Source organism: Dipodomys ordii, unplaced genomic scaffold (assembly GCF_000151885.1).
Source record: "Dipodomys ordii isolate 6190 unplaced genomic scaffold, Dord_2.0 Scaffold93, whole genome shotgun sequence".
NCBI classification, from domain to species: Eukaryota; Metazoa; Chordata; class Mammalia; order Rodentia; family Heteromyidae; genus Dipodomys; species Dipodomys ordii.
This window is the reverse complement of record NW_012267309.1, coordinates 3,539,592-3,564,159: the sequence shown is the minus strand read 5'-3', so window position 1 is coordinate 3,564,159 and position 24,568 is coordinate 3,539,592. Positions and strand designations below refer to the sequence as shown.

Here is a 24,568-nt window from a genome sequence, read left to right as displayed (position 1 = left end):
AGAACTAACTGATTTTCTGTAGCAGGTCTCAGAAGAACAACCTCAAGGAATGGTCACTGTGGCCATTGCTGCTCATTATCTATCTGGGGACGACAAGAGATCCTCTCAACTGGATGCACTAAGTAAAAAGTTTCCAGATTGGACATTTCCCTCCTCCTGGGTGTGCACCTATAGTCTCTTTGTGTTTTAATATTGTGGATGAGCTCTGAGCACCTGCCTGGTGAATATTTCATGTGGCACAGTTACTTTCCATGTAACATGGATGTTTGTTGATGTAAGTTATTGAATTTTAATGAGTCTATGTTGAAAAAGCTTTGGTTAACACTTTTTAGGCCCAAGCACTGTATTATGGGATAAATCATGAAACAGTGATGCATGGCCTTTTTGACACTTGAAAATGCCTGTTTTTCTGGCACATGTGGGTAATTGCCACTACATGAGTCATTTTATATGAAGCCAGCAAATTCCTTTTACTTCCAGACTCAAGGAAGATGTAGACTTGTCAGATTACTGTTAATGAGATAAGCATCATTTTCCACTTAATGCTCATTCTTTGTATCACAGGGTAGTAAGTGAATACCATTCATTGCTATAACTAATGACCTCCCAATGAGATCTAACTCTGCAAATCACTAGACAAAGATTGCCATAGGACTGCAGAAGAAGCATTGAACCTCAGCAGCTCTAAAGCTGTATTTCTTTAGGCAACTTCTTGTTCCTTTTTTTACTGAATATAAATCTTTTTTTTTAACTGAATGTAGATCTCTGAGATGACCTGGTGTTCCGAGTTATCTTCAAGTTTCTCCCTCACCAAGTTGAGAAGGGTACATTCTTCTAGCTGTATTTCCTTCTACATTTTTACAGGCGGGCTCAGAAAATTGTGCAAGTACAGGAAAGAAATTTCCTTCCTTAGAACACTTGAGTTGCCAGTGTGGGTATTCTGTAGTGGAAGGGCAAGAAGATCAGGAATAGTGGACATTTTATAAATATCTTCATTTCATAGGAGTTTTCTATTATACAAAGTTAATCCTAATTTAGGATATAATTTTATTAATGTACTGGGTTCTTTTATTTTGTAGTCAATTGATTGAATAATTTCTCAGTAACTTACTGTGTAATAGAACTGGCTTCTCTAAGACTTGTACAAGATGAAATCAGTGTACAGATAAGTATTAAGATCTTGCATGATGGCAGTGGTAAGGTCTGATAGGTGCTTTTCTTTTTGAAGACAGGAATGTAGCATGCGAGGTGTAATATAGCAATGCCTTTCTTGGCTTCTAGGTTCATCTGATAGGATTTGGTGAGATCAATGGTAAATTATGCTGTTTCTTTTCCCCATTAAGAGATGTAAAAAGTTACATTGATTTTGAGTTAGTCAGCATAGGCCAAAGTTAGAAAGAAAAGCCATAGACTTCTCAGGTGATACGGAAATGAGAAGTGTTTTTTTAAAAAGTAGCCTTTCACTCTGTCCGAACAGCAAGAGCATGGTCAAATGCATAGCTTATGTGACTTGGATAATGTGTTTTCTTAATTGTGCTCCTAATATTGCCTGATTTATGACTCTTAAAAACTGGGCCCAGGCAAACAGCAGTGCTGAGGGATAGACAACATATTACCTGACTAGCAGTGCACATAGGAATCACTGCTTTTCCTGGACTTTGTGGAAATCTTACCAGTCTCAAGTGCTTCAAGTGTCTGGCTTCTGCAAAATACATCTGTTAGCACAGCACAAATTTTGCAGGGTTTATGGTATTTAAAAAGTCATTATTTATAGAGAAAAACTGGTAATATCTCAATGAATTTCAATATACAGGCACATATTCTTTCTCTGTGGTTAATATGGAATATATGACAAGAAATAAAAGTAAGGCATCATGTTGAAGACACTATGAATATGAAGTTCTCTGACTTTTTACTTTTTAAAAAGAAAAGTTCACCTTTTCTTTTTAATGATCATGGTTTACCTTTGGCTTCTCAATCAAAACAATTCTCTATCAAAACAATTGTTTTGATTTTTTTTTAGCATCATGAACCTTTAATACTGTGCAGTCAGTGACAAGGTATTCAGTCTCAGGTCATGCTAATAGTCTGAAAGGCTTTAGTGTCAGAAATGGTAATTAAACACAATATTCATGGCTGTCAATAAGCACACTTCCTATCATTAGCTACTGAGATTTAACTTGTTAACCACCCCTCACTCTTTAAAAGATTATGACTTACTCATTTCTAAAAGGGTCTTTTTAAAAGTACTAGCAAATAAATGTGTTTTCCCCACTAGAGAATCTAAATTTAACAGCACAGTACTGCATATTCAAGGAAAGTGAAAAATTGTGGTTTCAAAGTAGCTCTTTAAGTGTTTGTTTCCACATTTTAGTGGATATGAATAAGTGTATTAGGATTCCTTGAAGTATCAACATAAAGGGAGCTACAAGCCAACCTGCTGATTCAGGAAGAACAAGTGTGTATGTCTGTTTCTTTTACTGGTTTGATGACATGTTAATTGTTGCCTTAAAATGTTACTGAAATAAATTTTAACATATTTGTTGTATCTTTTTAAACCGAGACATTATTATTTATACTCTCCCATATTTGGAGGTTTTTTCATGTCCACAGTATTTTAACTGCTGCTCTCTAGCTCATATATATAGAATTGCTATTTTAAAGAGTGATATGAGGGAAGAACTCACCGTGGAAATGATCACTTAAAAAAAAACAACCACCTGGGAATGAAATGGTACACCTGAATTTTACAGAAAGTATAAACATGTTCTGTTAGTTGGTAATGTTGAATATCAGCATAGATATAAATCATATGCACTAGGGAGAAGAATTACAAAAGGCCTAATGAACAATTTGATTTTTTTTAATTGGGGAGGGGGGCAGAGTGGCAATAGGAACAGGAAGAAGGAAAGAAACTGGAAGGACAGCACCACCACGCACCAAAACAAGAGCCCATTCTTGTTCAGTGATCTCTGTTCAAAGATTTTACAGAATGTGTACCCTCAGAAAAGTTCAAAAGTTTAACCTGGTTAAACCACTTTCTGTTAAACACTTCTCTTATGTCCAATAAAGCGAAGATGTACTTATGTACAGGTACAATATATCTGTTTTGGTTGAAATTCACACAGAATTTTGGAGTACATCATTTTTTTTTTTTAATGCCAGCCCTGAGGCTTGAACTCAGGGCTTGGGCATTGTCCCTGAACTTCTTTTGCTCAAAGCTAGCAGTGTACCACTTGAGCCACAGTACCATTTCTGGCTTTTTCTGTGTATGTGGTACTGAGGAATTGAACCCAGGGCTTCAAGCATGCTAGACACTAAGCCACATTCCCAGCCTTAGAGTATACCTTTTTCTTGACACTGACTTCATTTGTAATCTTTTGTCTAATTTGATCCTACACCATGACCAAGTAAGATTTGTCCTAGAATACAAGGTTGGTTCAGCATTGTAAAACCAATGTGGCATACTATATTAAAGAACAAAATCACATAACCACCTCAGAAAATATCAGGGTTTTGTGTTTTTTTTTTGGTCAGTCTTGGAGATTGAACTCAGGGCCTGGGCACTGCCCCTGAGCTTCTTTTGCTCAAGGCTAGCACTCTATCACTTAAGCCACAGTGCCATGTCCAGCCTTTCGGGTTTTTGTGGTACTGAGGAATCACACACAGGGCTTCATGAATTCTAGGCAAGCCACATTCACAGCCCAAATTTCACAGTTTTCTAAAAATCCAAAACCCCTTCCAGGATTGAAAAAAAAAAAGTCTCCTTAAACTTAAAAGGGGAACTTCTTTAACCTGGAAGAAGACATCTATGAAAAATGCACAGCTAACATCATAATGACTGTATTGCTATTACTGAACATCATCTTGGTAGATTCAACCAGCACAATTTGGCTTTCTAGATTCAAAAGGAAGAGTTAAAACTACCTCTAGCTGCAAACAATGATCTGTCAGAAATCTTAAGATCAATGTACCAATGGCTCACACCTGTAAAGCTACTTAGGAGGCTGAGATCTGAAAATCAAGATTTGAAGCTAGCCTGGGCAGGAAAGTCCCCATGAGATACTCATGTCCAATTAACCACTCAAAAATTGGAAGTGGAGCTATGGCTCAAAGTGGCTCTAAGTTAAACCCCCTACAATCAAAAAAAGAAAAAAAAATCCTAAGAATCCATAGGAAAAAACTTTGCATCGAATATTGGTGTAACTCACTTAACTATACTTCTATACACAAGAAAACCCCAAAATGAAATAATTTCATTTACATGAATATTGAGAATACTTAGAAATAACAAACTGGGCGCTGGTGGCTCATATCTATAATCCTAGCTACTCAAGGGGCTGAGATCTGAGGATCATGTTTTGAAGCCAGTCTAGCTAAGAAAGTCCGTGAGAGACTATCCCAATAATCTACTCAGAAAAAGCCGGAAATAGTGCTGTCATCCAAGTGGTAGAGAACTAGCCTTGAGCAAAACAGCTCAGGAACAGTGCAATGGCTTCTAAATTCATGCCCCCAAGAAAAGTAACGCTACAAAATATTGCTGAAAAGGCACGTACTTGGATTGGAATATTTAATTCTAAAAGACAGTATTCTCTAAACTGATTTTCAGATTGAATAAAATTCCTATCAAAGTCTGCTTTGTGTATGTGTGTGCCGGTCCTGGGCTGTGATCTTGAACTCTGGGCTGGTGCTGTCCTTGAGCTTCTTTTGCTCAAGGCATATGTTCTACCACTTGAGCCACAGCACCACTTCTGGCTTTGGCTTTTTCTGAATAGTATATTGGAGATAAGAGTTTCACAGAGTTTCCTGCCCAGACTGGCTTCAGAACCTCTATCTTCAGATCTTAGCCTCCTGAGTAGCTAGGATTACAGGCATAAGGCACCAGCACCCAGGGTGTGTGTGGTGTGTGTGTGTACAGGCATAAGGCACCAGCACCCAGGGTGTGTGTGTGTGTGTGTGTGTACAGGCATAAGGCACCAGCACCCAGGGTGTGTGTGTGTGTGTGTGTGTACAGGCATAAGGCACCAGCACCCGGGGTGTGTGTGTGTGTGTGTAGCACCCAGGTTTTGTGTGTGTCCCTGAGCTCTCACTCAAGGCTGGCGCTCTACCCCTTGAACCACAGTGCCATTTCCGGGTTTCTGGTGGCTCACGGGAGGGCAAAGTCTCACGGCCTTTCCTGTCTGGGCTGGCCTTAAACCACGATCCTCAGATCTCAGCCTACTGAGGAGCTGGGATGACAGGCGGGAGCTACCGCACCTGGCTTATCCTCACGTGTGTGTGCGCGCGCGCGCACTGCGTAATAAAAGTCTAGGAACTTTTCTACCTGGGCTGGCTTCGAATTGTGAGCCTCAGATCTCAGCCCCAGAACCGCTGGGATTACAGGTGTGCACTACCAGCCGCGCTAGCCAAATGAGCACATGGATGGCAAGCATAGATCCGTTTTGCATAGCCCAAAGCATGCAGTCATGCAAAGAGGATTCTTGCTCTCGTTGGAGGCCAGTTTTTTCAGGTGAGGGGTCAAAGCTCCGTGGGTACAACATACTCCCCCAATCTGCATTTGGTTCCTGAGTATCATTTGTAAACATGCTTTCTCTTTGCCTGTCGTCTGCGTCCAAATGAGTAACCTCGCTTTCAGCCCTAATTGTCTGATCTTTTGGCACTCACCTCATGGTGAGTACAGATTGGGCTCAGTCTTAAAAAATTTTCTTGTGGTTAATTGGAAATTCATGGAATTTGCTCCCTGGGCTGGCTTTGAACAGAGATCCTCAGATCTCATCCTCCTGAGTAGCTATGATTACAAGCATGAGTTACTGGCACTTGGCTGGGTTTTAAGTTCCAAAATTTTTTTAAGTGCAGAAATTAACAAGTTGGCCCTATAACTCAAGCGGAACTTCAAGAGTATACCCAAACAGCTGTACAACAAAACAAACATGGGCTCACTTCTTGAAATTTCCTACACAACAACCACCAAGAGTATATTACTGGTAGGAGATAAACATGTAAATAAATCATTGTCCCAGAAATAAGTTCATATAATGGAAGTTGATTTTTGACAAGCAGAAAAACCACTCCAATAAATGGTGCCCACATGTTTGAACATCGATTGATATGAAAATCGATCCCTACTAGATCCCTCTTCATATCATAAATAAAATAGAACAAGCATAAATGTAAAAGCTAAAAGCATAAAATCATTTGAGGAAAATATAGGCATAAAGATCTATAACTTTGTATTATTGCTTCCCTAGCTATGAAATCAAAAAGCACAAGCAACCAAAGAAAAATAGGATAAAAAGAACAAACTAGGATTTTTCAAAGGATACCATCAAGAAAAGATTGACAATGAGAAAATATTTATATACCTAATATGGATCTAGTATCCAGAAGATATCACTGGCAAACCAGTGGTAAAAGTATAAATGACAATGGATGAAATGCCTCTAGAGACCGGGGGGGGGGGGGGGCAGAGCTGAGCCTAGGATCTTGGTTGGAAGTTTGTGAGATTCCATGTTGACTAATAGCTAAGTATAGTGGAATGCTTGTTCCCCTAACTCCAAAGTACAGGTGAAGCACAACAAGATTGTAGTCCAGTTTGGTCCCAGCATAAGGCAAGAACCTATTTCAAAAATAACTACTGATGCAGGGGCTGGGAAGGTGGTTCAGTGGTAGAGCGCTTGCCTTGCATGCATGAGGCCCTTCGTTCCATTCCTCAGCACCACCTAAGCAAAAAGAAAAAAAAAGCCGGAAGTGGCACTGTGGCTCAAGTGGTAGAGCGCTAGCCTTGAGCTGAAGAGCTGAGGGACAGCGCCCAGGCCCAGAGTTCAGGCCCCACGACTGGACCCAAAGGAAAAACAAAACAAAACAAAAACCACTGAAAAGCTGGGTGCTGGTGGCTGAAGTTCATAATCCTAGCTCTTCAGGAGGCAGAGATCTGAGGATCACAGTTGGAAGTCGGCCAGACAGTAAGGTCCATAAGACACTCATATCCAATCAGCCACCCACCAAAAAGCCAGAAGGGGATCTATGGCTGTGATAGCAAAAAAGCTCAGGGACAGTGGCCAGGCCCCGAGTTCAAGCCCAGGACTGGCAAAGTGAGTCTGGATGCTTGTGGCTCATGCTGCAATCCTAGCTACTTAGAAGACAGATCTGAGGATTAAAGTTAGAAGCCAGCCTGGGCAGGAAAGTCCATGAGATTCTTACTTCCAATTAACCACCAAAAAACAGGAAGTGAAGTTGTGGTTCAAGAGCACTAGTCTTGAACAAAAAAGCTAAGGGACAACAACCAGGCCACCAAAAAAGAAAAACACCATACAATTTTTCCTGCAAAGATATACAACTGGATAATAATAAAAAGTGTACATTAGTCATTAAATTGAAATATTAATTATACTGACATGCCTATTTCATACACTATATGGATGGCTTTGATCAAAAAGATGAATATTGCTAGTAGAGAGGGACGTCACTGCTAGTGGAAAAATTAGACATTAATTGTGGAAATAAGCATTTTCTCAATAATTTTACTGGTTACTGTATGACCAACAAGTTGGATCTCTAGAGAAACTGAAAGTATGTATCCACAAAAAACAACACTGTAGTCTCTTTATTGATAGCTACAGGTATGTCCCAAGATTCTTACTGAGTTCTTCAAACACGGATCATACCCTATTTATGCTATATATACATACTAGCGATGTTAAAAAGTTTTATTTATAAATATAAGTTAAAACTTTTTATAGAGATTTTTGTAATTTTCCAATTAATATTTTTGGACTTGAAGTAACTGTAATTGAATCCTTAGAAAGTGAAATCTTGGCTAAGAGGAAACTTTTTCATGCATGTTAACATTATTCCTAATATTCCTAATAGCCCAAAGTGGAAAAAACTTGCACCTCAAACTGTCACATAATACAATGAGTAAAGGGTAAGTATTGAAAACATTGCACCAAGTAAAAGATGTCAGACATGAAAGTCCATATATTATGTGACTCTGTTCAGACTAAGCAAATTCCCAGACAGTAGATTCAGGAATATAGGAAAATGGAAAACTCAAAATTTTAATCTTAGTTTTTTAAGTGATCATATGGTATGTGTCAGATTAAAGTTATTTCCTATATTTTGAGCATTTTCCAAGCTCTGTAGACTGCTCTTTCTCGTCAGGTATCTGGATGCTGTTAACTCCTATCTATGAGCATTTAAAGTAAACTGATCGGAATTTCTACTTATTTCAGTAGGCAAACTCTTAAGATGAAATTATAAAATAATTTTTTTTTGTTGCCAGTCATGGGGCCTGAGCTCTGGGCCTGGGCGCTGTCCCTCAGCTCTTCAGCTCAAGGCTAGCGCTCTACCACTTGAGTCACAGGGCCACTTCTGGGTTATTCTGCTTATGTGGTGCTGAGGAATCGAACCCAGGGCCTCAAGCATGCAAGGCAAGCACTGTACCTCTGAGCCACCTTCCTAGCCCAAACTCTTAAGATAAAATTATAAAATAAAATTTTTGTGGCTTTTAATATACTTTTTTGCTGTTTACCTGAGATGATAAATAAACAAAAGTTTGTGTAATGGTTTTATTTCCATTTGCCAAGTAAAAAATACATATTACAGAAAGCAGCAGCAACTTTAATTACAAATGAAGTTGATTGTACCTCCAAATGATGTTTATGTTTTGGTATCAGCAAATAATTTAAACATATCTATAACTTTCAGATAGTTATATTAAATTCATTGGTTAAAATTATGGCTTAAGCAGCTGATATGTATTCAAACCAAACAATACACCATAATACGTTTTAAAAACTGAAGCAAATAACAAACTACCAAAGAGAAATTTTCAGTAAACTTGCCAAATTTCTTGCCTTGGCACTTCCTATATCTGTCAGTTAAAAAGTGAACATTTTTTATTCGGAAATAATATTAACTGGTGTCCTGCTTTTAAGAGTGTGAGACGGTGGGGGTAGGGGTGGGTAGACCCAAGCCTCTAACCCCAACTACTGGAGAGGCTGGTGCAGGAGGATTCTAAAGGTTGAGGCCAGCCTAGGCAATTTGAGACTCTGTCTCAAAAGAAAAAAAAAATCATCTAATTCTGGTTGTGTGCTTGCCTAGTGTGTGAGAAGCCCTGAGTCTGATCCCCCAAATTGCAATAACAAAGAGTGAGATGAACTCAGCAGCACAGTGCTTTATTTAGAATACTTCAAAAGATCAAAGCTATTTATAATGATCAATCATTTTTATTCACTGTGCACACTAGAAATCGACTAAATACAAAAGTAATGCTGGTTCTTCCTAGTGGAACAGGACAGAAGAAAAATCAGTTTTTAGTTTTAATGTATGAACTCTAATGAGAAACATTTTCTGTCTTAAGATTCCAAAAAGGGTGGTTTAAAACAAAGATTTAAAAGTAGCACCAAGTACCAAGTCACATACTCTACCTCTACCCACTCAGGAGTTTTATTATCTGAAATTATTGCACTTTTAGTGTAAAAAGTAAATAACAGTAAATTACCAAATTCAGTAATTTTAACAGTTGATGAATTTTGAAATGAGAAATTTAAAAATGATTGTTTCCCTTTAATGGAAGTTTGTTTAGGACAATTAAGTTTACCTATTTACTTTAAAAAGCAAGGATAGAGGACCAAGTTTTATTTCTAAATTATAATTGTACTATAAGAGAGGCTGTTTTACATAGTGGTAGGAATTTGGTCCACATCAAATACACTTTTATAAAAATAAACAAGTTCTTATAAAAATAACATTGCATTCCTTGTTCAAATTGCACAGTAAAAACAAGCTGAATTAATACTATTAGGTAATTAGAATTACATACAGAGGATATGTGTTTAGTCAGAAGAAATTAAGTATGTAGTTTTCATAATGTATGAAAATTAAAATTTATCTAGAAATACATAAAATATTTTAAAAGTTTACAGTGAAGAATGCATTTTTACATAATTTTTAGTAGCCATGATGATACAGGATCTGGCAATCTATTTACATAAAAGTCCACTTTTATTCAGTTTACAAAAGCAATAAATAAGAAACTAATTTGCACAAAAACCTCTTCCACTTCATGATCAGTGGGTCCACTTCTGTTACTTTACAACCGAGCCAAAAATCTTGTCTTCCTTTCTGAAGACTTCTCATTTTTGGGAAGAGCAAGCCCTCTTAATTCCAAGAGTGAGTATCTATGGTCATGCAGAACCCAGCATAAAACCTTACAAACTATAATACAAGCTTTAAAAATATGAATAGTTCCTTTGGGTATATTTACAGAAGAAGAGTATTCACAAAAAGATACAGTTCTTTGATTCAAAATAGTTCAGTGGTGTCTATATAATTGCTAAGAATCCCTCACACCTCTACCCACACTGTGCTAGTAGCAATCACACTTGCTACAGCAGGCATATTAACTTACAGGTAAATAGCTTCTATCAATTCATGACTGGGATTTATCAGGCTAATAAAGCCAAAAATATATCTCCACTCCACTGGCAACACTGTGCAAGGGCAGATACCTATTCGGAAGGATGGACTAGCTTGGAGTCCAGCGGGCTCTATCCAAGGAAGCAATAGGTAGCTCAAGTACTAGAGGAGCTACAGTAAGCACCTTAGTTTTTAAAAAGCCATCTAGACACACACTGAATCAAAAAACATAGAAAGCTATAAGTAGTGAAAAAGTAAGCTTAACTGGGTTAAATAAAACAATCCCTATGATTTAACAGCTAACCAAGATTTCAATAAAACCAAAATATTCTCATGTACATCTGTATAATATTCTTTATTACTTTCTATTGCAGCTTAAAAAATTATGAAAGATGCTTTGATATCACATTTTTATGAAGTCAAAGAGGTTTCTTAGACAAAGAGTTCATTAAAATCTTATAATACTTTAGCAGAAGAGTCTCTAGGCCAAGGTCTTTCCCATTAGTCACTCACCTAGGTCACAGTATACTCAGATATACACTGTGTTAATTAATACTGCCTATCATGATGCTACTCACTGTTGTTAGGACACAGAACAGTCGTAAGTCCCATCCTGAAAATGTTCCTCTTCATCTCCACTGGTTATGTCCTCTTCTTTCCGGCTGACCACACTGTTACTACCAGCTTCAATTTGGGGGATGCTTCCATGGCAGGAAGAGCCCCTATTTTCCTCTGCCCTGGGGCTGGTTTGTTCAGAAGTCTTACCCATGGCTGCTGGCTGGAAGGCATCAGGCTGGACCTGTTCTTCTGTTATCTCACTGAGCTTCTGCAGTTGTGGCTTAATAATGTTTAAAAATGGCTTATATCCAGGACTGGGTAGGGTGAAAAAAGAATTTGTTCTTATCAGCCATAATTTAGAAGACCTCTTAGGGTGTTACAAACTCCTACTAAACACTGATACAATAAGAAAATGATAAGATTTTTGAGGGGAAGAAAGGCTTTTTGGGTCACCTTATACTGCAAAGTTGGTTGGCTTGCTGGGTGTCAGAGGTTCTTACCTATAATCCTAGCTATTCAGGAGGCTGAGATCTGAGGATCACAGTTCAAAGCCAGCCCAGGCAGGAAAAGTCCGTGAGACTTTTATCTCCAATTAATCACAAGAAAACTGGAATTGGTGCTGTGGTTCAAGGGTAGAGCACACGCCTTGAACTGAAGAACTCAGGGACAGTGCCCAGGCCCAGAGTTCAAGCCCCACAACTGACCAAAAAAAAAAAAAAGTTAGGTGGCTGGTTGAAAGTTTTGGGCAGTAGGAGCAAGGACTAGCATTTTAAAATCAGATCTAAAAAAAGGAAATAATAGTCCCAAATTCTCCATATAACTGGTATCAAAACCAGGGTTAAGATCCAAGGCTTTGAATTCCTATGCAATTTTTTTGGGGGGGTGCCAGTCCCCTGGGGGCTTAAAACTCAGGGCCTGGGTACTGTCTTTGAGCTTCTTTGGCTCAGGGATAGTGCTCCCCCACTTGAGCCATAGCACCACTTGTGGCTTTTTTAGTAGTTAACTGGAGATAATCTCACAGACTTTCCTGCTTGGGCTGGCTTCAAACAGCAATCCTCAGATCTCAGCCTCCTGAGTAGTCAGGATTATAGGCTTGAACTACTCTGCCCTGTAATATGCAATACTGTTTAATTTGGACCTGGTAGTAACTGCCATGGAATGTTAAGTTCATACAAACTATGACTGTTTTTTTCTCTTGGAAGATAAGGCTCTCTATTGTAGCCCATGCTGACCTTGAACTCACAGCCCTCCTGTCTCAGCCTCCCAATGTGCACTACTGCATTTTTTGTCTTTGTAAGCAGAAATTTTATATAACCACAAATCTTTTGTTCCAGTCTAATTCTAACATTATTTGTACTGCAACAATCTTAAAGTTAGTGACATTTTATCTACATACTATGCCAGGTAGAGAGTACCACTCAAATGGGTGGGCACTCGATGGTTTGTAAAGACAGCCTTAAAACTAAATGTATGAAAGTATTTTTACTTCCACAAATCTAAAACATATCCAAAACAAATGAATTATAATCAAGCCTTTATGTGAAAGGACAAGTGGATACCAAAAGATAAGCCTCTAAAAACCAGAACGTACCAGTCTGTAGAGGCCCATCGGTCCACTGCATGCAGCCCTGTCTTTATGTTCTGTAACATCTCTCCATCCACCTCTGATGACTGGGAAATAGTCAAAACCTGACTGATGATTGAAGACTCTCGAAGAATCAGGCCAATGACAATACACCAATCCAGACATCCTGCCTCCATGAAAATGTGCAGCAAATACCTACATATAAAGCACACACAAAACGTAAGTGCAAAGGCACGTGGAGATGTTCAAAAAGGTACGTTATCTCAGGAAAGCAGATCTTGTACCTCAGGTAAAATTATACTTAGTAGGCTTTCTGTGCTTTTAAAAAGCTAAGAAACTCACCGCAGTTGCACTTGGGATTTGTGAGGCCCTTTACTCGCCAACTCCATGGAGATATGCTCTAGCTCTGACTGAGTCAAACTGAGTGTAGAAAAATTCTCATCCACCATCGTCCAGTCCCCATCCACCATGGAGCTACTCTCAGTTAAGTCTGTGGCTGACCCGATGCTGCATTCATCTCCTGATCAAGAATTTCTAGAGGTTACAAACTGGCTGTATACACAAAGTAAATTTTTCATTAATTTTAAATATTAGTTGTTTCTCAGATGTTGACTTCTCAGGATTTTGAAACCAGAACATTTAATCTACTGCTAAAATAGCCATATTTGAACAACAGTAGATAACTGAATAGAAAAGTCAGGAAAGTAATAGTTATTACATACTTTGGATAGAGAAACATAATAATCCTATGTGTATTTTATAATTAAAAAGTGATGGTAGCCGGGCACTGATGGCTCACACCTGTAATCCTAGCTACTCAGGAAGCTGAGATCTGAGGATAATGGTTCAAAGCTAGCCCAGGCAGGAAAGTCCATGAGACTCTCTTATCTCCAATTAACCACTAGAAAACCGAAGTGGCACTGTGGCTCAAGTGGTAGAGTGCTTGCCTTGAGCTGAAGAGCTTAAGGATAGCACCCAAGCCCAGAGTTCAAGCTCCATGACCAAAAAAAAAAAAAAAAAAAGTGATGTAGTCATAGGCCAAAAAAAAAAAAAAAAGTGATGTAGTCATAGGCCTCCTCACATGGCGTAAGACCAAGTAACAATGTTAACATACAGATAATGGAACATTGGGTGAATGTTGAACAATTAAAGAAACTGCAAAGAGCCGGCAACAGTGGCTCATATCTGTAATCCTAGCTACTCAGAAGTCTGAGATCTGAGAATTGAGGTTCAAGGTTAGCCCAGGCAGGAAAGTCTGTGAAACTCTTATTTCCAATTAACTATCAAAAAGGCTGGAAGTGTAGCTGTGGCTCAAGTGGTAGAGTGCTAACCTTGAGCAAAAAGCTCAAGGACAGCACGTTGGCCCTGAGTTCAAGCCCCTGGTCCAGCACATACACACACGCACATATGCACACAGCACACCCACACACCCCACATACCCACACACATACACACACAAAGTCCCTACAAAGACCCTGATGGCTCATACATATAGTCCTAATTACTCAGCGGGCTGAGACCTGGAGGATTTCAGTTCAAAGCCAACCGTGGTAGAAAAGTCCACAAGACTCTTAGCTCCAATTAACTACCAAAAAGCCAACCATAGCTCAAGTGGTAAAACATCAGCCACAAAAAAGGAAGCTGAACAAGTACAAGCCTTGATACCAGAAAAAAAAATTAAACCACAAAGAAAAAAAACAGAAATTGTTTGTACCAATAAATTACTTGTATGATATGTACATGTACACATATACACACCCTAGAACTATATCATGTGTGTGTAAATATAAAATCAGCATAATTGCTCCAAAACCTCTTTTGTTTATAATTTACCTATTATTAAAGAGCAGACATCAGTGTACTTTTCTTGAAAGTGGTTAGACAGGTAAGTATTTTAGGCTTTAAAAGCCAAGAAGAAAAAAATTGAGGATATTTATTTAGGAACTTGTATATGAGAAAAAGCAAATTCCCACAAAATTGTACTGATGAAACAAAAACTAAAATGGACTGTTCTTATGATAAGAATGGAATTCTTTACAGCAGAGAACACTTTTTGCTCATTGCCTGCGGCTTTAAGGTTGCTGATTTACTAACTACTATGGTTCTTTTATCTGCCATAAATGTGGCAAAGGATAATCAAGAAAAGTGAAACTCTATCTCTGAAATGCTAAAGCACATTGACTTTTTCCCAAAGAAACTAAGGAGGGAGGACTTAAAATGACATTTACCTTTAGATAATGGAGACAAGAAAGCATCTTGCATTTGTGGCCCATGGGATGAAGCTGTGTCTATCTCATGATGGGTAGGGCCAATGTTGCTAAACCAGCTTTGACTTCGTTGGATATTAGAGATACCAGTGTCAATTTCAAGGCTTAAAAAAGGGTTTGCTGCTTGGGACTTCAACAGCTGTTCTCCCACTGGAGGGTAGGTTCCAAAACAAAAAAATAGGTGAAATTCAAGATACATTCACTGCTGTTTCTGTTCCAGTCCTTTTACTTTCCCCACCCACCTACCCATTACTAGCAGTACAAAGCCAATTGCCAGCTTTAATAATCATTTATCCAAATTTTCTAGGAATGTGTTACTAAACTGACAACACCATGTAAGGGTCTTGTCATACTCCTACTGGAACTAGATAGAACCTTATTCTGCTGATCTTTTAAGTGACTAGTTTTGCTTCTTAACACAAAGTTTGTAAATGCCACAAAAAGTTTTCTTTCTTTCTTTTTTTTTTTTGGTGACAGTACTGGGCTTGAACTCAGGGCCTGGGCACTGTCCCTTAGCTTTTCCTCTCAAGACTGATGCTTTACCACAACAATTTTCATAATTAAGTCTTCATATAAAGATCAGAACTGAAAAAATACCTTAATTTCTTTCATTTAAATAGCTTGGCTTTATCCTGTCCAAGTTGTCTAAGATGCTTTTCTTTTTATTACTTTGGAATGAATGCTGTCAGGGAAAGCTTCACATAATAATCATGTTAGCTTTTACACTGTCCTCAACTTGTTTATAACTATGGTTAGATACATGAATGATCAGACCTAAAGGTTAAAAGTTCTATGTCTTGGGGCTGGGAAGGTGGCTTAGTGGTAGAGTGCTTGCCCTGCTTGCATGAGGCCCTGGGTTCGATTCCTCAGCACCACATAAGCAGAAAAAGCCAGAAGTAGCGCTGTGGCTCAAGTGGTAGAGCGCTAGACTTCAGCTGAAGAGCTGAGGGACAGCGCCCAGGCCCAGAGTTCAAGCCCCATGACCGACAAAAAAAAATAAGTTCTATGTCTTTGTCAAACAGTGAATGTTTGAATGGATGTACAAGAAGTTGGCTTTTATTTGCTTGAGTTTGGAATGAAATGACTTCTTTGAATGCCAATAAAATCTCTAAATACTTGGGAGTAAAATACAATTCTTGTAAAAATGGCAAGAGCTCTGTATTACCTGTTCGGTATTTTCCATTTTTGAAAGGGGAATTGATGGAAGAGGCTGGGATAATGGGAAGTGGCCACAGGAAGTCTTTGTGGAGTCTCTTCAAGGCTATCACAAAATTGTCTACCCGGGCGGCTCGGGTACGTTCCTTGCAAAGCCAACTAATTAGTTCAAAGCCTAGCTGCGCTGCAAAACAGCCAAGATCCTTTAACCGCACATCTTCTAAAAGATGCCGAGCATGCCTCCAGAGCATCATGTCAATATACATGTTCTCAGCACAGTCGCTGTCTTTGCTCCATCTGTAAGTGGAAACAAGAAAGCTACAGAATAATCTTTACTATAGGACCCTGCATACTTTTATGCAGCAGCACTGATCAAGCTGAAAAGGAGGTATGAGATAAACTTCCTTTTCAGGGCTTCTCCATTTGAACCACAATAGCACTTAAGACCAATTTGTAGAATGAATACATGGAATAGGAATAAATAAGAGACCAAAAAAAAAAAAAAAGCTAGATCAGGGAGAATAAGGTAATAAGAATTGAAGGAAAGGAGTAAACAAGTGCTATATTTGGAAAGACCAATGAAAACAGGGGAGGAGATCAAAGAAATTAAAAGAGATACAAAGTAAAATCAAAACTCAACATGAATTATACAGACATAGGAAAATAAAACTGACTTAAAAAGTAACAGTTGGATATAGTCTCATCTCTTAAGCTAATGTGGTATAACTTATTATGAGTACAGTGGAGCAATAAAGAGCCCAGTCTCTGGAGCAATACTGCCTGGATTCAGATCTTGGTTCTGCCACACACTGTATGAACAGAGCCAAGTTCTTTTTTTTGAGCCTCTTTCACCACCCATACAGTTATATGTATTAACAGGCCCACACATGTGAATGATTAGAACAGTGCCTGCTACATAGTGAGCATTTGGTTTATTAGCCAATATTAAATTACATGGTATAGTTGAAAAGATGTGATCTGCCTGACAATTGTTTATAGTCCTCCATGAATGCATTTTACTTGTACATAGTCCAGGATAATAATGATAATAATGATTGTTTGATGTGTGATGGGGCATCGATTATGTTAATGGCTACTGGTAAGCAAATGAAGTAAAATCACAACAAAAATTGTTGAACAAGCTTTATGTGTAAGAATGTGAACAATATTAAAAGACAAAGAGAAAAACAAAAATCAGGAACACATTATAGCACAAAAATACAAAGACTTTACAAACTAAGGAAAATTCTGATGATTTCTAATGTTTGGTATGAGTTCATAGCCACCTTTCTGGAGACATACTCATTGTTTCTGTAGATTTTAGTCTTCAGAATGAACAGACGCTTTTAACTCCCCCCTTTTTTCTTTTTGCCCATACCTGGGCTTGAACTCAGGACCTCAAGCTAGGGCCTCATGAGTTCCCTCAGCTTTTTCCCTCACAGCCAGTGCTCTACCACTTGAGCTACACTTCTATTTCAACTTTTTCTGCTGGTTAGAGATAGTATCTCTTGAACTTTTCTGCCTGGGCTGGCTTCACACTTCAATCCTCAGATCTCAGACTCTCTTTGAGTAGGCTAGAATTACAGCCATAAGCCATCACTGTCAGGCCTTTTCCCACTGTTTAATGACTTCTCTAATCAAAGGGCCACGAGAACCAAATGGATGAACATTAATTTTTTTTATCAAGAAGTTCAGTTGGAAAGATAGGTAAACTATTGGCTTTAAGAAGGCTTTTGGATTGTGTGAAGATACTTTTCCTGGTCTTTTCTGGAACAATTTAAAATTAGCTGCATTCAGAACAGGTGTATCAAGTTGTACTCTAACAGAAAGATAATGAAAGGGTTGGACATTTGGTAAATGCCTGTAATCCCATCTATTAAGGAGAGTGGCAATCATGAGGTCTGTGGTTCAAGGACAACCCAGGCAAAAAGTCAGTGAGACCTATCTCAACAAATTAGCTGGGCATGGATTTCACAATCAGAAGCATGGGGATTAGGGCTACTGTCTGATGACAAGGCTGGCCCTAGGCAAAAGCAAGACTATTTGAAAAGTAATGAGGGAGAAGAAGAAAAAAAAAAGGTTGGGGGTAGAGTACCTGCCCAGTAAACATGAGGCTCTGAGTTCAAATCCCAACATCACCAAAATATAAAAATAAACACACATATACAAAAAAAACCAAAGGCATAGAAAGTATGCAAAGAATCCAGAAAAGAACTTTTGAGAAAGGAAAAAAAGGGAAGCCTTTTGTAGGGTCTCTCTTCCTTTTGGAAATGAAAAAAGGATCTGTAATGGGATTAAATGGCTGTTTCCCTATAACTTAATTTTATAAATGTCCTAAAATATAATATATCACAGATACCCTAAAAGCAGTAAGAGATTTTTATTCCTTTATCTTTTACCTTTTTCCTGAAGGACCAGATGGCATACTTAGTGTTTTCTGTAAGCTGAATTTACTAGGAGGAACATTTTCAGCTGACTGGGATAAACTGATGCTTCTATTCCTGAAGAATTCAAATCCACCACTTGAACTTGGTTCCTGTGATTGTACACAATGTACAGTATAGTCAGACAAAGACGTAGATGTATAACGTAAAGAAGCTACAAAGTTTTGCAACTAACCTGAGCTGTAGGTGTGGATGGAGGAGTCTCGGAGTCTCCAGAGCCAATGGCTTTAAGAAATCGAATCATGTGTCGACATAAGTCCCACTTGCCTTGTTCCAGTGCTGTGTTGAACAGAAGGGTAGCATGCTGCCTACTTACTGCTGGGACTTCCATATTCTAAAATAATAACCAAGAAAGAGAACATTTCTTTTCTACTACATGACTTGGGAAGATATGAGCAATTCTTTTCTCCATATTTCCCTAAACCCAAGGAATGTAGCTACAATACTGAACAAATTAGTTTAACAAAAAGAGCATTAGAACATTAGGAACATTAGAAAGTATCATATAAGAAAAGTGAAATGCTGGGCGCAGGTGGCTCACACCTGTAATCCTAGCTACTCAGGAGGCTGGCTGAGATCTGAGGATCGAGGTTCAAAGCCAGCCCGGGCAGGAAAGTCCGTGAGACTCTTATCTCCAATAAACCACCAGAAAAGCGGAAGTGGCGCTGTAGCTCAAGTGGTAGAGCACTAGCCTTGAGCTAAAGAGCTGAGGGATAGCACTCAGGCCCAGAGTTCAAGCCCTATGACTGACCCCCCCCCCAAAAAAAAGAAAAGAAACGTGAAGTAAACCAGGCACCAGTGGCTCACGTCTGTAATCCTAGCTATCAGGAGGCTGAGATCTGAGGATCGTAGTTCAAAGCCAGCCTGGAAAAATCTGTGAGACTCTTATCTCCAATTAACCACCAGAAACTGAAAGTGGTGCTATGGCTCAAGTGGTAGAATGCTAGCCTTAATCTGAAGAGCTCAGGGGCAGCACCCAGGCCAATTTTAAGCCCCATGACCAAAAACAAAACAAAAAATAACACAACAACAAAAAAACTGCTGGCACAATAGAAACTACGATTTACTGAACTTTCATTATATGCCAGAGAAATAACATATATTACACATTCATTTCCTTCAGTAACGCTGCAAAAATAGTTGTATAATCCTTATTTCACAGATGAGGAAATGGAGTTATGTTGAAGATCAGCAGAAAAGCAAGAATAAAAATCTAGGTTTTCCTATCTCCAAAAAAAGTATGTCTCCTATGACAGAGAAATTTCTGAGGATGTGACTAATTTTTTTTCTTGGGCAATACCAAAATAGTACAGCTATACATTCAAGACCCTGAATACTTTTATAAATTTAGCCTTACTGAGCGTGTGTGCTTTCAAAAAAAGGTACCTAGCGACTGTTAATCATAATCATTATCTGCTTAGGAATTCTGCTGGGGAAAGTTAGTGAGATCACTGATGGGAACAAAAAGCAGCTGTATTTGTTCTACTTTAAGAATTTTATCTAAGGTAGCTCACGCCTGTAATCCTAGCTACTCAGGAGGCTGAGATCTGAGGATCACAGTTCAAAGCCAGCTCAGGCAGGAAAGTCCATGAGACTCTTATCTCCAATTAACCACCAGAAAACCGGAAGTGGTGCTGTGGCTCAAGTGGTAGAGTGCTTGCCTTGAGCTAAAGAGCTGAGGGAGGACAGTGCCCAGGCCCAGAGCTCAAACCCCAAAACCGACCAAAAAAATAATCTTTAGGATTAGCCAAGAAACAATAGGATCTCAGAGCCATTAGCCCCTGCTTCAGCATCCCTGGTTTCAGTCAGTTGTCATGAAGCTGACTGGAAACCGGCTTCAGGCTAAGATTCAAACTAGGTTTATAGTTAGCTTCTTATATCAGTTAAAAGCAATTTTACAGTAATGTGAAAGAACTAGTAAGTGCAGCTTCTAAAGCTCATTTCAGACTTAGAAGAATAATAGCTGCCAAGCCCTGTTGCTAAACATATAATAAAATCTGCAGGATTCTCCTATTATTCTGGAAAAAAAATGTGATGAGGGTCATTTCTGTGATGAATCCAAGCGTTCTTGGAAAGTTTGGCCGTTGTGAGACTAATGTAAGGTGCTGAGTTACTACTCTAGTTCCATCAGAATTCCCTCAGCAATTCCCATAAGGAAATACATCTACTGTTATGGGGAGCTCAGCGAAACGCACCTATGTCCAAAACAACATTTTCTTCACTGTTAATGTTTCTTACGTATTTTAGCAATCTAATGTAGTATTTCTTGTGTAATACGCTACACATACAGTATGTATAATAAAAACTTATTCAGTATTATTTAAAATGGTAATATGAATTTATTAATCTGTCTTGGGCCTAAAACAGATTGTTCTGGGGCTGGGAATGTGGCTGAGTGTAGAGTGCTTGCTTAGTATGCATGATGCTAAGCATGCATGCATGATGCCCTGGGTTCGATTCCTCAGTACCACATACACAGAAAAAGGCAGAAGCAGTACTGTGGCTCTAGTGGTACAGTGCTAACCTTGAGCAAAAAAAAGCTCAGAGACAATGCCCTAGCCCTGAGTTTAAGCCCCAGGACTGGCAAACAAAAACAAAACCAGATTGTTTTAGACAAACCAGGATAAAATGTTTGTGTAATAATACTTTACTGTATTCAAAGGAATTTGTGGTCATTTGCATGCATACCAGTCCTGGGGCTTGAACTCTGGGCCTGAGAGCTATCCCTGAACATTTGTGCTCAAGGTTGGTGCTCTACCACTTGAACCACAGCTCCCCTTCTGGCTTTTTAGTGGTTAATGGGAGGTAAGTCTCACAAAACCAGGCACCACACCTGTAATCCTCGCTACTCAAGAGGCTGAGATCTGAGTTCTTTCAAGTGAGAGATACAAACTAAACAGAAAATGTGACTAATTCTTTAAATATAATCACCACATCAAAATAGGGCATCTCTTTTTTCCTAAAGCTTATTCTTGTCCTTTTGTAAGAACAGAATCATTACCTGTAAAATAATAAGGTAAGAGGCAGCTGTGTCCAAATCCTGAGCCATTAAACATTCTTCAAACAAGTCCTTAGGGTTTCCAACAGCTGCAAAAAGGTAATTCCACAGGGCATATTCAGTCTTCCTAGCACAATGTACAACTGTTTGCAGGAAAAGGGGGAACTCGGTGATAAACTTTGCCACAGTGGGAAGTAGTGGGTCGGGAATAGGTTCCCGTGAGGTAGCTTCTTCTTCTAGCACTTCATGGAGCATGAGCTCCAGCACATGAGGAAAGTAAGGTAATGCAGCACAGGACTGAGCCAGAAGCAAGGCTTGCTCCCCAAGGTTTCTAACCAGAAGTTGACGTAGAATGTGGTGGAGGTAGATCTGGGAGGTTCTCTCCACAACACAGAAAGGGAAGAGCACCTCCAGATGCTCCCTAGCACTGTTCCGAGTGTACAAAGAATCATAGAGTAAAGTGTCATTAACAGCACCAAGGACCAACGCATCTTCAAAGAGAACTGCCAGGGGGTAAATGTTGATATGGAAAGGCAGCATGATCCGCTGGGACAAGAAGGAATGGGGCTTGCGATGATCCCTAGGGAAGAGTGGAAGCCAGACTTTCATCCCTGCACCGCCACAGCTCAGCCAGAGGGCCTCTAGAAGGTGACGTTTTTGTTTATTTGCTCGACATGTTGTCCAGACATTTTCAACAGACTGGGCGAGTACAACAGGAGGACAGAATGGCAGCTGGAGAAGGAACAAAAGAATTGTTTTTAAGTTCCAGATACTAATTTATTAGGTCTTTCAAAATGACAGCATGATAGCATGACATTCTTTATGGAAAAGTAGGAACATTTATTTAAATTTAGAAAAAATATTAGAACCCTCCCTTTCAAAGTATATCCATTGAAATCTAAAAATAAAAAAAATCCTATAAACAATACCTTATTTTCTCACCAGAATTTGTAATCAATTTGAATGTGAGGCTTATTATTTTGGGACCGTATTGTCTTTCATTCTTTACAAATAGTCTTATACTCCAAGTCTTAAAATCAATTGTATATATTTTGTTTCCAAATCATGAGACATTAATCTCCTCTTAAAATCTTTGTGTGTGTGTGTGTGTGTGCACATGTGCACATGTACATGCACAAGGGTACGCCAGTCTTGAGGCTTGAAATTGGGGCCTGGGTGCTGTCCTCGAGCATTTGTGTTCAAGGTTGGTGCTCTGCCATATGAGCCACAGCTCCCCTTCTGGCTTTTAGGTGATTAATAGGAAGTAAAAGTCTCACAAATGCCAGGCACCAGTGGTTCATGCCTATAATCCTAGCTAATCAGGAGACTGAGATCTGAGAATCATGGTTTGAAGCCAGCCCAGGCAGCAAAGTCTAGGAGACTCTTATCTCCAATAAACTACTTACTCAGAAAAGGCTGGGACTGGCAATATGACTGACGTGATAGATCACTAACCTTGAGTAGAAAAATCTCAGAGATGATGCCCACGCCCTGAGTTCAAGCCCCATAAGTGGCAAAAACAAAACAAAACAAACAAAAAGTTTCACAAACTTTCCTGTCTGAGCTGGCTTTGAACGCAGTCCTTAAATTTCAGCTTCCTGAGTAGCTAGAATTCCAGGTGTGAGCCACTGGTACCTGGCGACTTAAAATCTTTTATTTTAGCCAGGTACCAGTGGCTCACACCTATAATCCTAACTACTCAGGAGGCTGAGATCTGAGGACTGCATTTGAAGCCAGCCCAGGCAGAAAAGTCCCTGTGAGACTCTTTTCTCCAATTACCACTCAAAAACAGGGAGTGGCACTGTGGCTTAAGTCAAGTGGTAGAGCGCTAGCCTTGAGCACAAAGAGGCTCAGGGATGGCCCCAAGTTCAAGCCCCACAACTGACAAAAAAAATCTTTTATTCCTTCATCCATCTCATACATTCTTCAAGTCAAGAAATGACTTGCACTTTACTCACAAGTTTCCTTTGGTTAGGGTTATTGTCCTTCTCCCGAATCTGAGGGCCTGACCTATCCCTCTGCATCATGATGAGCTGTCCTGCAAGATTCAGCATTATGCTCTCTGCATCACGAGCCTGAAATTCATACAAAGTAATTATTTATGCTAATTTGTGGGTTTCTGCACACACATCCCAGCCCCAATCCATAAGGTATACAGATTGAACAGCAATATATTCTGAGACTGTACTATATACAGCCATTCTGCTAGGCTTTCTAGCTATGGTGGAACAAGGCTTAACATAATACAACCAATCAACAATATCAGTAACATATAATTGAGAGAAGAACTAAATTATCCTGAAGAAACAAAAAGAACTTCACAAGTTCATAAAAATGAGAGATCAACCTGAGGGTATGAATGGGAAGGGTGAAAATGGAGGAGAACAATGGAAGGGATGACATTGACTAAGAAGCACTATACTTGTAACTCTGTAAAGCACTTTAAAAAATCATGATGTCCATATTGTAGCCACTAGCCACATATTACCAATGAGTACTTGAAATATGAATAATCTAATAGGAGATGCGAATGTAAAATATACACTGATGTCAAAGATTTTCATTTTAAAAATAAAGTATCTTTAAAAAAATAGATTCTGGCAATCTTGCTTGCATAGCTAGAAGACATTTAAAGGATGATGTGGGACTTGGAAGATTAGGAAATCTTACATGAGTGGAAGGGAAAAGGTTAATATTCTAGTTAATGCATAAAATATAAAATGAGCTAGGACAGAAATGTTCTGTTGGGAAAGAGAAAAAATGTAGTCAGACTACAAATATTATGAAAATAATACTAGATGGCAAAAGACCTTTGAGAAGTATAAATAAGGCCAGCCCATGCAAAAAGAGTAGGGTATGGATCAAGTGGTATACTTGCACTGGTTGGCTAGTGCTAGGCCCTAAATCCAAACCTAGTACCATTCCTTTCCCCCAAAAGTATGGCAACTGTAAGGGCAAGGCACTTAGATCACAGCAAAATGTAGCTAGATGGTAAAGGAAAAGGAAAAATGAACATGTACACATATGACTCAAAACAGTTTACAAGATTATTTCTATAGTACAGTGGTTATCACATTTACCTCATGAATTAGCTTACCTATTAGATTTGGTTGTTATGGCCTTTTGCCCATGTTATTCCCTT

General features: G+C 39.0%; 2 protein-coding genes across 2 annotated transcripts in view; one reads left to right on the top strand and one right to left on the bottom strand.

The window, feature by feature from the left end:
• Positions 1-2,548, top strand: part of Ermp1 (endoplasmic reticulum metallopeptidase 1) — a 52,961-nt gene extending 50,413 nt beyond the window's left edge. The window contains exon 16 of the mRNA XM_013026374.1: positions 26-2,548. Coding sequence (XP_012881828.1) covers positions 26-190 — 165 coding nt within the window. The 3' untranslated portion in view covers positions 191-2,548. The remainder of the gene's footprint in view (positions 1-25) is intronic.
• A 6,022-nt stretch (positions 2,549-8,570) lies between these two features.
• Positions 8,571-24,568, bottom strand: part of Ric1 (RAB6A GEF complex partner 1) — an 82,024-nt gene continuing 66,026 nt past the window's right edge. The window contains exons 17-25 of the mRNA XM_013026431.1: positions 23,385-23,501; positions 21,430-22,158; positions 18,604-18,762; positions 18,384-18,520; positions 15,995-16,281; positions 14,791-14,979; positions 12,905-13,082; positions 12,569-12,757; positions 8,571-11,291 (exon numbers count right to left, since the gene is read on the bottom strand). Of these exons, the coding sequence (XP_012881885.1) occupies positions 11,003-11,291; positions 12,569-12,757; positions 12,905-13,082; positions 14,791-14,979; positions 15,995-16,281; positions 18,384-18,520; positions 18,604-18,762; positions 21,430-22,158; positions 23,385-23,501 (2,274 nt within the window). The 3' untranslated portion in view covers positions 8,571-11,002. The remainder of the gene's footprint in view (positions 11,292-12,568; positions 12,758-12,904; positions 13,083-14,790; positions 14,980-15,994; positions 16,282-18,383; positions 18,521-18,603; positions 18,763-21,429; positions 22,159-23,384; positions 23,502-24,568) is intronic.